A 14567-nucleotide genomic window follows, 5' to 3' on the forward strand; every position below is an offset into this window, starting at 1 on the left:
CTGACAATTTTATTAACATTGAGGTACAGGTGACTAAAACTGCTGTTGACTCTTCTTCCTTGGAAATTTATATTTTAATGGAAAACTAAAATCAACAAGCAAACAAAAATTCCTGTTAAATCCTTCCTCAAAGTTTTTCTGTTTGTTAAGCTCCATTATTAATTAGCTCGACTGACTTTGGAATCCCTGCTAAGGTACCGCTGTGGTACTGAGGGCTTTCGCAGAGAGGTGGATCTGAGAGGGATGGCCCTGTCCAAAGGCTGGGGGGTCCTGGACTGACAATGGAGAAAGCATGGATGCCAGAATTGATCTTTCTCTGCCTCCTCCTTGTCATAAATACAGGGAAATGTTGAGTCTGTCAACTTCAGAATACATACATTCCTGAAATCCCCAATATGAAACTGTAGACCATCATCTCTTAAAGCGCAAAGGCTTAGTCTGCTGTCTTGGTTTGGAGCAATTCAACAGAGCAGAGGTTCTCAACCTTTCATACAGTCCCTCATGGTGTGGTGACCTCCAACCACAGAATTATTTTGTTGTTACTGCATAACTGTAATTTGCTATTGTTATGAATCGTAACATAAATGTCTAACGTGCAGGATAGCTGCTATGGGACTCTTTTTTGTGAGGCACAGGTTGAGAAACCCTGTTATAGGGGTTACTGCAGTGTACAGACCATTGGGCCATTCAGTATATGTAATATCGTGAAATTCTGTGCTCTCTACTATATATTAACATACTGAGGGCGAACAGAAATCCACAAACCAGCTATTGATTCATATTACTAATACACAGAATTAGGTGTACACACACACACACACATGTATGTATGTATGTATGTATGTATGTATGTATGTATGTATGTATTCATTTGGAATAGACCCTGGAGATCAAACTCAGGACCTTCCCTGTTAGCCAGGGGCTCTATACCACTGAGCCATTCCCTAACCATTGATCCATCCCCTAGAGCTATTTTGAAGTTTCCTAAATGCTTATTTTTCAAACCAACCACTCTTTCCCCACCATGTTTGCTTTCCAATGTCACTGGCAGCTTTCTCTTGACTTCCTGTTTCTTTTTCATCTTTCTTCCTATCTGACTTCCTTCTCTACTGTCCTGTTTAGGATCCATAAATAATTAGTCAACCTTTTTCTAAGTAGTTAGTATTCTTAATGGCTTCCTCCAGGACTGTCCTCTACTTGCCAAACATACCGTTAGCTTCATTCACCTGCAGCCCTTTACTGCTCCAGGTGAGATGCAGGGGGTAATCAATGTTGCCCAGTGACTCTCTGCTTCATGGACTATGTCTCTACTTAAGGCTTCTCCAAATTCTTCTTCCAACCTCCTCTCTCTAGACATAAGCCCTTCTACTCTGCTTCGTCTAGGCGGTTCCCCAATACTCACTACTAATTTTGCAAACACAGTATGTCAGACGAGCATTACCTATCTGTTCTTCCCTCCTGGCATATCAGAAAACCTAGCAGTCGGTGGTGCGGCAGTCCTTTTAGCTTTCTAGAATCTCTTTCCATACTTTCCGGGACTTTGTCCTGCTTAAACCCCCAACCCCTTCCCTCTCCTCAATAAGAAATATGCTCACATCTCACCCTCAACTATCTGTCTTCACCTCGGCTTGCTCCTAACTCCTCCGCCTGTGTGCTGGCCGCTCAGCCAGGTTTCAAATACGTTCTCATGATGGCACCCATTTCTCAAAAATTTGCAACATGGCCACAGATCTCACTGCATACTAACCTATATCCCTGTAAGCATCAAGTACTCAGGACAAATGGGAGGCTAGTAGCTGCTTCACATGAGGGACAGAGAAGAGCCAGGATCAAATGCAGAAGACTGGGTTCCAGAGGGAGAAAGGGACCAGCATTAGACATCACAAAGGAGTGACAAGAGAGTTTGGAGAAGCCCGCTGTTCTGGTGGTGCAGCTCGAGTGTGTGGGGGTGGGGAGTACGAGCCTTTCTAAAAGGGAGCACAGGTGGCCACGGTGAGGAGCAACCCGCTCAGCACACAAGCTCACAGTCATAGGAAACCCCAATCCCATTTGGTTTGGGTTTTGGTGAGAAAGCACGGTCCTCAGTGCTGAGAAGTTCCATACTGTCATTCCTCATGACTTGGTGGACTGTAGCTGGGTGCCATCTTGACAGGGAACCTACTATTTAAAACTGATACCTCGGGGACTTGAGAATAAATCAAGGACTCTAAAATCAACTGACCACAGAGCCAGGGTGAGGTAGCCGTGAAGAATTTGCAGGTGTCTGGGAGCTGGGGTCAGGCACTGAGGATTATAGGAGGAAGACACGCTGCTCTTGGTGGCTAGGGCAGATCTCTTCCACTGAGAGTAACACGGAGTCTGATAGCCCTAAAGCTAGTGGGTAGGTCACCCTTCAGAGGGATGCATTTGCTAGAAGATCCTGTTGTAAAGACTCAGAATTCTGAAGCTATCGGGAACTATCTCTCACAGCTGCAGCCCTCCAGCAGGGTCACTTAGTGGGTTTGAAAGTAAAGGGACAAGCCTGTCCGTAAGGATCTCTGTGCTGTGTTTTTCTTCCCTTACTCCCTGCACATTTGGGAGATGCACTCAGGAATGAGGCTCTTGTAGATAACAACTCCTAAGTCTCCGGAGGATGGGAAAACCTGTCAGGCCCACAGTCTGCAAAGCTAACTGTGGCCAACAGAGGGCTCCTACACTCAAGTGAAGACTGCTCTGGCTGACTTCTGACCTGTGTCCAGTGCAGGCTCACAGCAGCGTGAACCATAGCAGGACACAAGTCTGCAAGTCCAACTGACAGTGCCCCTAATGTACCCCTGCAGGATCTAACCTAGAGTACTCAGAGACAGTGCCCCTAATGTACCCCTGCAGGATCTAACCTAGAGTACTCAGAGACAGTGCCCCTAATGTACCCCTGCAGGGCCTAACCCTAGAGTACAGAGAGACAGTGCTCCTAATGTACCCCTGCAGGACCTAACCCTAGAGTACTCAGAGACAGCGCTCCTAATGTACCCCTGCAGGACCTAACCCAGAGTACAGAGAGAGCTGCTCCTAATGTACCCCTGCAGGACCTAACCCTAGAGTACTCAGAGACAGTGCTCCCAATGTACCCCTGCAGGACCTAACCCTAGAGTACTCAGAGACAGTGCTCCTAATGTACCCCTGCAGGACCTAACCCTAGAGTACTCAGAGACAGTGCTCCCAATGTACCCCTGCAGGACCTAACCCTAGAGTACTCAGAGACAGCGCTCCCAATGTACCCCTGCAGGACCTAACCCTAGAGTACTCAGAGACAGTGCTCCTAATGTACCCCTGCAGGACCTAACCCTAGAGTACTCAGAGACAGTGCTCCCAATGTACCCCTGCAGGACCTAACCCTAGAGTACAGAGAGATCTGCTCCATTACTGTCATCTCGCCTTTCTTCATTTATACTATTTTTATTATTATTTTGCCTTTATCCCAGTATTTTTAAATTTTTTATGTGAATGAGTATTTTGTCTGCATATCTGAATACATGTGTACCACTTGCATGGCTGGGGCCCTCAGAGTCAGAAAAGAGTACTGGATCCCCTGGAACTGGAGTTATGGATAGGTGCTGGTTATCTCCAAAAGCAAATTAATTCTGAAGATTCTTTAATGGAGTTCAACCATCACAGATCAAATGAACTCAATAAGACAGTTACAGAGTACTCTATCCAACATTCTTTTGAGTTCTTCTCTAAAACAGATCATAATATAGGCCCAAAAGCAAGTCTTTTTTTTTTTTTTTCTTTTTGTTTTTTTCAGAGCTGGGGACCGAACCCAGGGCCTTGCGTTTGCAAAAGCAAGTCTTAATAAATATAGAAAGTGAAATAATTCCTGTATCTCCTCAGATCATAGTCAATAAAAGCAGTAATCAAGTTAAAGAACCCATTGAAACCAAACATGTATTTCTATATTGTACACTGCTGTCTTCTATTGTGTAATGCAGTTTTAGGTAACAAATCACTGGGTCACTGTAGAAACTGACAACTTCCACAAATCAAACAAAAGTAGAAGCACAACTTATCAGAGCCTTTGGGATACAAGTAAGATGTCTGTTGAGTTTATAGCTATGACTGCCGTGTTAAAAAACTACAGAGGGGCTGGCGTTGGAGAACCCTGTTATTGAGGTTGTAGTCCACCATGTGCGGAGAGCTCTCTGAGCTTTTAGCAAAATGTAGGACTCCCTTTCTCAGTGGGGCTTCCCTTTCTCTGCCTAACCTTCCTTGGAGAGAATATCTCTGAGCACAGTGACCTTATCTGAAGCATGACTCAGCACACGAGTCACAGTCTAGCTTTCTAGCCTTGTGATCATCATTAACTATGTTATGACCAATCATCCCTTCCCACACTTGCCCCTAAGAGCCCTTATACACCCTAACCCTGGAACAATAGACAGAGCTTTCTCAGGAAGCTGTCTCCGACTGTCATCATACTCACTCACCTGAACCCTGCTTGCTCCTTCTCCCTCTGACCTGGTGAGCCAGTGGCCACCAGGAGAAGGGAGACCCATAGGCTGGGGATGCCTCAGTTAGTAAAGTGCGTTCTTTGCAAGCACAAGGACTGGAGTTCATACACTATCGACCTCATAAAAATCCAGGCTGTAGGTGCATGCTGTAACTGCAGCACTGGGGTTTGGTGAAGAGGACCACAGGATACACAGACTAGTCTAGACTAATTGGTAAGATCCAGGCCAATGAGAAATCCTGTCTGAAAGGGGGTGGACAGTGTTCTTGAGGATGGCACTATGGGTTGTTTTCAGGCCTTCACATGGAACTGCACATATCAGCATATGCACATATACTGAAAAACAGTGATCTCATATTTGAGTAGCTTAAAGGCACATCTAAGTGTTAGAAAATCAAGAACAAGGCAAACCTCAAAGGAGAAGACAGAAAGAAAAATGAGGGCAGAAATTATGAATTAATGAATTAATGAATTGAACATTAAAAGAACAATACAAAGACTTAATGAAATAAAGACAGTAAGCTTTTAGAAAATGAACAAGACAGAAAAACTGTTAGTCAAATGAAAAGAGAGGGAGGATGCAATCAATCAAATGAGAGGCAAAAGTGGTGACATCGTAGCAGACCCCACTGGGGTGCAGAGGGTCATTTGAAGGACTACCTTGAACATGTATATTCAACCCCCCCAGAAAATCCCACAGAGGAGGACTCACAGACACAGGTACCCTACCAAAGTTAAATCAAGAGGGTATAATTATTTTAGACATGTCTACAATGAGCAATTAAAGTAGTAAGGGTCTCACACTAACACCATCAAGACCAGATTCCTTTTTTCATTCCACTAAACCTACTCAGGAAGAGGCAATGTTAATGTTCTTCAAACTGCTGCATAAAATAAAAAGGTAAGGAAACTACAAACTCATTGTAAGAAACTGGGATCAACCCTGATACCAAAACCACGTAAGAATACAGCAGCAACAGCAAACTGCAGACTGATTTTCCTGATAAACAGACACAAAAGTGCTCAGTAATTAGCAAATTAAATTTAGGAATGAACTAAGAAGCACAAGTAGTGTGGCCATGTTGGTTATGTTCCAGGATGCAAGGACGGTTTAGACATAATACGTAATACTGACGTAGGGACTGACGTCACACCACCGTTTCAGTCTGTACAGGAAAGGTGCATAGGCATTGCAAAGGCAAGGACTGCAGGGTTGGCCTGCGTGCCCGTCCTCTCTTCTTTAGCATTTCCTTCAGCCTCTGTGAAGCATTCCTTCATGGTTTCCCTCTGCTTTTCTGGCTGTTCTGCCTGGCCTCCTAATGGGCCTTCATCTTGTCTACTTCTTGGCATGGTGGTTATCACCTCAGGGTTTTCTGACCCTGGCTTACTCCTCACTTCACACACTTCCTCATTCCTTCTCTAGGACTTTACCACTGACGTTCTAGTAATTTATCTTTAATTGCTTAAAAAACTTATGAAAGTTATCTCTTACACCATGAATCATTTATTATGCCACGAAACACCTATTAAGTCATACGGCATAAATATCTTAGTTTAATCATTAACACTGCTTAGTTAAAGTATGTACACACACACACACACACACACACACACACACACACACAAAAAAAAATTTAACAATGACTGAAATTACCTTTATCGCCTAGGTCTCTAAAAAACGTTGATCCACAACGTGCTGTTTGGATTCCTGACAGTACATCCTCGATATCCTTTGAATACACAAATTAAAATCTTTCAATTTAAGTACACAAGACCATATTCCATGTCACCCCAAACAGACAAATAAAAGCCCCTGTAGGAGGAGGTGCTGACACTAAAGTCTGGTTCCCTAATTGGTTCTTTATTTGGTCAATAAAGGCGGCTGGGGATCAATTGCTGGGCGGAAGGGATAGGTGGGGCTTCTGGGTTCCAGGAGGAAAAGAGTGTAGGGTGTGGGGGTGTGTGTGGGGTGTGGGTGTGGGTGGGGGTGTTTCACTAGGTCTTGGAAGGAGAAGCTTGCAGCTATCATGTAAGATCTGGGGGAAGCTAGAACCAGTGGATAGCCAAGGAGGTGGGTGGAGGCTGGCTGGTGCAGGATAGCGGGTAAGTTTAGGGAAGGAGATTCTGTGCCTAGCAATTTTCCTAGTAGGCAAATTCCAAAGTAATAAAACTGGGTGTTTTCATACATGGAGCAAAGGTGGGTAGAGAGAGAGAAGCTGGGCTGGTGATGGTGACTTGGCGAAGAAGTTAAGTCAGAGGAACAAAAGAGAAACTGGGAGTGGGGCTGGCAGGAGCCCATCTCTGAGCTAAGCCAGCAGGGGTCACAGTGCAGGCCGCAGTCACACAAAGGGACACAAGTCCCCATGCTGCTTACCTTTTTTGCCAGCTTCTTGACTAGTGTTTTACCTGCAACAAAGGAGAGCCATGACTTAGTATTCACATTTCCCCCCAAAACTCAGGCTGCACTAAGGAAGAAAAACCCTTTCTAAAACAAACAGCTCAATTTAGGCTAGAAATAAAGTTGGCAGTTTTAGTCAACATCTTTAATGTAAAACCTGGAGACAAAGAGTTCTGAATCTGAGCACAAAGATACTATAGTTTCTACAAGATCAATTTCAGTCATACACTCTTGAATTCTTACAGTCTTTCTGCTTGTTTGTGGGCACTGGACATTGGTTTGTGCCGCATTAATTCCTGTCTTGTTTGTTAAAATCAGTTTTGGTTTTAATGATTCAAAGAAGTCCCATCCATGTTTTGGAGAACTATTCTGAACCTAAACACCCTCTCAGCTTACCATCTGTCAGCCTGGATTGAGAGGTGACCAAGACTGTTCATTCTGAGGGGACACTGCTCTTTATAATGTCTCATTAGATAGTAGAGATAGGAAGTTCTTTCAAGTTTTCAGACCCTTTCTCTCAGAACCTTTTTATCACCCCCCCTTCACCACCACCTTCACCACCATCATCATCTGTGTGTGTGCAGGCCTCTGCAGGCCACAGCGCCTGTAGGACAATGGACTTCTCCTTCCACCGTTTAGGAGGCAGGTCTCCCATGCTTCTGCTGAGACCAGCTGGCCTGCAAGTGTCTGGGCAGTTCCCCTGCCTCTGCCTCTCATGTGAATGTGGAAGTGCTGGGAGTGCAGATGTGCACCACTGCATCTGGCTCCTTACATGGGTTCCAGGGACTGAACTCACATCCTGAGGCTTGTGCAAAAGTGTTTTTACCTCCCAAGCCATCTTGCTGGCCCCTTAGCCTACTTTATCACTCACATGATTTCTTACTGTTCACTATAATCCGACAGCAATAATATTGCTTCTTTTTTTTTTTTTTTCGGAGCTGGGGACCGAGCCCAGGGCCTTGCGCTTGCTAGGCAAGTGCTCTACCACTGAGCCAAATCCCCAACCCCAATATTGCTTCTTTTGTTGGAATTTATTCTGATAAAAACTTCAAGCTACATCACAGACAGAATAATACTAAACAGTTATTTTTTCTCTTCAATCAATCATGAGCAGCAAATCATCTCATGAACTAAACTCCTTGTACAATCACATGCATGGACTGTGAAAATCCTAGTGTCACACTGAACAGGTGAGTGCTTTCAGATACACCGTTTTGCACTCTGTGGCTCTTAAGTCAGGCTATAAGCTGACCAGACGCAAATTCTATTACTTGCTCATGAAATGTCAAGATTAAAAAGTATTAATGAAAAGTTAATTGTGATTAATGATTTCTTAATTGCTTTGAGGAGATTTTTGTGATCTTTATTTTATAGCTGCAGTTCTCAACACTGACAGTACTTCAAAAGTCTTTGCTTGAATCCCATTCTAGAGATTCCCTATGGGGTTGGGGATTTAGCTCAGTGGTAGAGCGCTTGCCTAGCAAGCGCAAGGCCCTGGGTTCGGTCCCCAGCTCCGAAAACAAAAAAACAAAAAAACAAAAAAACAAAAAGAGATTCCCTATAATTGTCTGAAAGTAGGCTTTACATGGAACTTTTTAAAAGCACCGATTCTCTGCCTCTACCCTGTACTGTGCAGAAAGGGTTGAGAACCACAAAATTAGGATCACTAATTGGAGCTGAAGCAATGCTTGTTAATTAGTTTTTTCAAATTTTGTTATATTATTGGCTTTGTCATAACAAAGTTATTGTGTTACTATTACTACTGTTTAAAAAAGGAGGGCAATTTTTGAGTTGAACACAGAATTTTTGGTAGGCAGTATGCTTGGGTTATGCATCAATCACTAATTATTTTTGTATTGCATGTTGGCTTTGAGCCAAATAATTTATTCCTAGTTGTATATTTTTAACATTAACCCCCAAATTTGAAAAAGATAATAAATGTCAATGAGAGGAGAAAAACTAGAAATAGTAAGTGGTATGTACCTCACAATCAGTGGTGAATGTCACCGTGCAGTTGTAGAGAGTGCTGTGCTCAGTCCTGGGGGTTACAATGCTGCCATCCTGATCTTTCACTGGGTGTTGTGTGCCTGTGTGAAAGCCCTTGATGACTGGTGCCGTCCCAGGTGATATCAGCTAGGTAGGTGACTGTATGATTTAGAGCCGTATGTGTCTGTGAAGTGTGTAAACCATAGGAATCTAATGCTGACTACTTGCTCTAGGAAACGGTGTAACACACATATCTGTCTCCACTCCGGCTGTTTTGAGGCAGGTCATGTTATGTGGTCCTGGAGCTTGATCTGCAGTACAGGCGCACCTGAGACCAGCCACTCATCTGCCTTATTTCATGAGTTTGTGTGGCAACATGCCCAGGAGTATTTTAACTCTTTAATCTATCAGTTTAATTATGCATATAATTGTAGAGGCAGTTTATCACTTTTAATTAAAATTCAAAATATTAGGTTAAATGTTGATCATAATATACATTTGTCATAATGCTTTTCTTTTTTGTTTCTTGAGGGTAGTCTTGCTATGCATCTCAGGCTGGCCTCTTCCCTTGGCGTGTGCCGTCACACTTGGTCTCTCCTAATGGCTCTCCAAAGTTTATGCCACAGACTTCATTGCCATGCGTAGTTCCACTTTTAGACATCAAGGCTAGCCCTACCAGTTTCTGAAAGACATTGCACTCTATCAGAAGGCACGTGAGGTAGCAATGACTGAGAGTGTCAAGGTAGAAGAGGATCAAGAAGCTGAGGTGGCCTCTTATTGTGTCATGGTGACATCCTGTGTTTGGACTTTAAAAAAAAAATCATGTGCTTTAAAAAAATTAAGGCAATGTCAGCTTGCTTGCAGCTGAAAGTCGGGCTGCCTACAAGCTACCCCAGAAACATCCAATACCGGAGAAATGGCAGTGAACAACACCACAGGAGAGCGTGTCCACAAATGTGAGCACCGTGCTGCCAGAACTGCCGGCAGGCAGGCGGTGCAGCCCTCCTGCGGAAGGGTGAGTGCCTCAGTGAACTGCATAGGCCAGTGCTCTGCACGGGAGTGCGGAATTAGTAACTGAGTACAAAGTCAGAGGCCAGAGTGCTTTTTCCCAGACCCTGGACTTTTAGATACAGTATTATTCTCATTTTACATACAAAGCTAACAAGCAAGAGGACTTAGGCCATAATACTGGCACTGAAAAAATTATATTCTCAGTCAGGTTTTTCAAAACTCAGGTACTGAACAACTTGGTAGGGAGCCAAGTGAACAGAGTAGTGGGAACTGTGGACTCCTCCCAGAACTGATTCATCATGTAGCCTAAGTCTGTGAAGACAGTTTTGTTGTGAATAAAAGTTAAAATAGAAACCCTGTTTATTCCATATTAATTACAAAGTCTGTCAATTTGTAAAATAGGGATCTGATCATGAAGCCGGAGTGGGTGTTGTCTGTCAGACTGATCGGGTGGTTTATATGTCGGGAAGGAGCCGGTGTCTACCACATCACTCCGCATGGAGGTGGGACCTGGTTCCAGGCTCAGCTTTAGACACATGACAGAATTAACGTGGGAACTGAATGAAACGCTTAACTGTCAAAGAGGGGAGGCATGTTCTGAGCACTAAGTCAGTCTTGTGGGCTAATGCTCTTGCTGTCATCTTCCAAAACAGCACAAGCTGATGCTGAGAAGTGAGCTTTAAAAATGAACAATTAAAATGCCTTTCGGTTTCTCATTAAAATAAACACAAAAGTGAAACAGAAATCGTGTGTGTGGGTGTGTGTGTGTGTGTGTCTGTGACTCTCTCTGTGTGTGTGTCTCTCTCTGTGTGTCTGTGTGTCTGTGTGATTGTGTGTGTGTCTGTGTGTGTGTGTGTGTGTGTGTGTGTGTGTGTGATCACTGATTTTTGGTTCAGGTGGAGGTCAGCTCGGAGTCTTCACGGCTGATGTTTTTGAACAGTGACTTTAGCATCCTCCTGTGCTTTGACAACTTTCAAATTCCCATGTTCAACTGCGTTACAGTACAGAATCACCACGGCTGTCCAGACCAGAACAAAGGGACAGGAAACGTGCTCTGCACACACGATGTCATTTCATTCGGCCACAGAGAAGCTGTATGATTTGCAGGGAAATGGAAGGAACTAGACATCATATTAGGTCAATAGAGCAGTTTCAGAAAAACAAACACATTTTCTCTCACATGTAGAACCTTAATGAAGAGACCTAAAAGAAAGGGAGAGGAGACCATGTGGGAAGCTGAGAGGAGGATGGGGGCGAGCATGCTCCAGCCCCATGTCAGGCCGATATGGAAATGCATGCTGTCACTCACTACCCCGCACACCAAATACACTATGCTACACAGAAAGGGGACGATCATGTTCTTGGCACATCTTTATACCTCGAGCGTAAAATTTTGCTCTTAAAATCTAAAAATAGTGATTCCTGATAAATGTAATGAAATAAAACAATTTATTATTGAAAAGTTTATGAGAAAATTTCCAGTTAGCCAGGAAATAGAAATTAGATCTCTCGTTTTAACAGACAATTTGATAATAGTCTTAAGAAGTCTTTGTATTTATGTCTCATGATTACAAGTTCCGAAAATTACCTTAGAGTCAGTTAAGCAAAGACTTATATAAACTATACTCACTATGAAATTATTCATATTAGTAAAATAACTGTAGAAAAATTTAAATGCTCTAATTTAGGGAATCCATTAAATGATAGCATAATAATGAGACAATCAAAATATTTTCAGACAACATCAGTAAAAGGAAACTACTCACTAAGCATTGAACAGAGAATGTTAGGTTATAAAGTGCACAGTAGACAATGTGTGATACAGAATGTCTTACATCTGTAAGTAAAAGGGTGTGTTTTAAAGGGCAAACATATGGCATAAGAATTATATCTCTGTAAAGCACTTACAGGTTAAAAAGAAAAAAAAAGTGGTGTGCTAAAAGTGCCGTGACTAGTAGGCGGCAGTCATCAGTCTCCCCGACGGCATCCTCTGCTGTACAGACTGTAATGCTCTAGTTGTGGAAACGCACAGACTTCTTTTCATGCTTCCTAACTTCATCACCCCCACAACACTATTTTCTAATGATCTAGAAACAGTCAGGAGAGGCTTTGGCACTAACCAGCGACACAATGGGATTGACTCTTGTTACAGGATATATGATTATGGTTCACAGAAAACCCAACTATTAGCAAAAGGTAAGAACTTAAATAGGTACTTCGTGTGTCAGATGCAGTCAGCTGTGTCCTGTAGAGAAGTGGCTTGGGTGTGGCGCTAAAGCCTCCACAGATGAGACGCTGAGGGACGGAAGTCTTGCCTAGTCCAAGGCAAGCTGCTTGGGAGAGCTCCTGTGCTCTTTGCTCTATGACCCAAGGCACAGTCAGTTGGATGGCTCTGAGCTGCCTAACAGTAAAGTTAAAATGGTTCGGGTCTACTAGCTTGGCTTGTTGCTCCCTACCACGGTGACGAGGTTCAGGCTGCCTAGGATGTAGCGGAGGACCTAGAGACCTCTTTTATAGAAAGGGACCTTTGAGGTCTCTCAATTTTTTTTTTTTTTTTTTTTTTTTTGGTCACTCTCTTTGGGCCCTCTCTCTCTTGGCTTGGAAGAGCTTCACAGAGGAGCTCTGGGTATGAGAGAGGGATTTTTCTCTCTGGGCTTGCAGGAATTACGGAGAAGCAGCTGGCAGGACACAGGTAAAACAGTGTCCTAGAAAGGAGAGCAAAGGAGTGAGTGCTCTTGGGTTTGGAGGAGCTTCAAGAGAAAGGTAGACTAGCTCAGCAGAATACACAGATAGGAAGGGATTTCTACAGAGCTAGCAGCTTACTTGTTGAATCAGGCTTGCGATTCGATATTTTGCATATAGTTAAGGAAATAAATTTACCTTGCTGAGCTTCCAGGTTTTTACCACAGTGCCCTCCTCACATGTCATTATTGGTGTGAATATTAGATAAATTAAAAGGACAAGTATTATAGACTCCAGGTCTCTGTGACTCCCATGTACTACTCTTTGCCCTAGCAAAATGACACATGCCGTGGTAAGTCACCTCACACATGTTCAAATACTTCTCAAACTTAGCTAATCTTGATAAAAATACAGGAGCAGAAAGACTGGTACCCAGAGGGAAGGGAGTGATGGCCACTTCTGTGCCTCTAGCCCAGTCTCTTGAGTAATGGATACCTGGAGCTCCAAGGGCCTCACAAGAGGTGGAACACATTTTTGGTGGGTGGGAGTGGCATCATTTTCATTTTCTTTGAGATCCATCCACAATGACTGAAGTTCAGTTGCATTCACAGAGCTACAGACACCTGCTCGCTCTGCTGCAGAAAAGTTAGGGCAGAACACTCCACCATGGTGGTTTTCTAAACCAGCTTTGAGTAATCTGTTTTTCAGTTTGAACCCCTGATACAGGTTGAGCTGATCTTAGAAATGCTTCTTGTGTGTATCCTCCCTCGTCGTAAGATCTTTTAAAACCATAGAAAACAGTGAAAAACTCCTCTAAAGTCACTACTACAAAGAAACAAACAACAACAAGAGCCCTGGGCGGTTCAAATGTAACAAGTGTCAATATTTTTGCATTCCCCCTAACAGGAGCGAATGTAGGCAGAAGTTGCTACTCTTCTGAGTCTCCCACATGTTGGGCTCTCCATGCCCCACGTGTATATGACTGACTCTTTACTACTAGTATTCTCAACCTATCGAGGTGGGAACAGAGGCCCATGGGCTAGTGGTGGAGCCAATATTCAAAGTCAGGCATTGACGTACTCCTCCAGCATCCTGTGTGGGCTGCCTTTGGTTCTGGTGAGCCCTACAATCAGACTTCCCATCATTCCTCATTTGTACATGTATGACTTCCCTATCAATCATCCACCATCAATCATCAGAGCCTGTCTGTCTGTCATATACAGCAGCCCCCTCTTCTTTCACTTTAGCACAGGCTCTTGGTGATCCCAGCCCTGATTAGATCTGATTCTACCTAATCTACACCAGAACATGTATGTAGGGTTCAGTAGAGAAAAGTAGTCATAATCTTTCTGCAAGATTCATTTCAAATCCATTGTTAATACCCACAGGAATAACTTTGTTCTTAGTTTTTAAAAAGCACATTTTACTTCTATGTTTTACATGTATGAACACATGCAGGAAGGCTGGAGGACAGACAGCACTGAGGTCAGTTCTCTCCGCATAGCATGCAGGCTCAGGGGATCCAATGCAGGCAGTCAGGCTTGGTGGTTGGCACCTTTACCTGCTGAGCTATGTCACTGCCTCTACACGGAACTCTGTAAGGTCACTGGCAATCACAGCCTTTCTTATTCCATTATCTCTTACTATTGGGGCTACTTCTGTAAGCCCCCAACACTCCCCCCTTTCTTCCAACTTGTAACTGCTTTCTCACTCATGGAGAACAGAGAGAGATGGCGACGATCCTTTTCTGCTGTTATGGAGGGTCTTTCCAAGAGTCTGGTAGATTCCAGATCCCAATGTGCTCTTTCACCTGTGTTCCCTCAGGACCTCTGTTCTAGAAGAATCCTTCACTCTATCTCTCTGTGCCTCAATTGTCCCCGCAGCCCCAGGTTAAAGCTCTCCTCTGGGGTACACTTCCACCCCATCTCTCATATCACTTTTCTCCTTCTCTTTAGGCAATGACCTCAGTGCTCACTTCTCCTTTCTGTATCCCCACCTATGGAC

General features: G+C 43.7%; 1 protein-coding gene across 3 annotated transcripts in view; it reads right to left on the reverse strand.

Annotated features, from left to right (window-relative positions):
- Positions 1–14567, reverse strand: part of Micu2 (mitochondrial calcium uptake 2) — an 82017-nt gene that overhangs the window by 31346 nt on the left and 36104 nt on the right. For all 3 annotated transcript variants that reach the window (NM_134396.2, XM_039092977.2, XM_039092978.2), the window contains exons 3-4: positions 6861–6892; positions 6141–6216 (exon numbers count right to left, since the gene is read on the reverse strand). In NM_134396.2, the coding sequence (NP_599223.2) occupies positions 6141–6216; positions 6861–6892 (108 nt within the window). The remainder of the gene's footprint in view (positions 1–6140; positions 6217–6860; positions 6893–14567) is intronic.

The sequence above is a fragment of the Rattus norvegicus genome, chromosome 15 (assembly GCF_036323735.1).
Source record: "Rattus norvegicus strain BN/NHsdMcwi chromosome 15, GRCr8, whole genome shotgun sequence".
Taxonomy (NCBI): domain Eukaryota; kingdom Metazoa; phylum Chordata; class Mammalia; order Rodentia; family Muridae; genus Rattus; species Rattus norvegicus.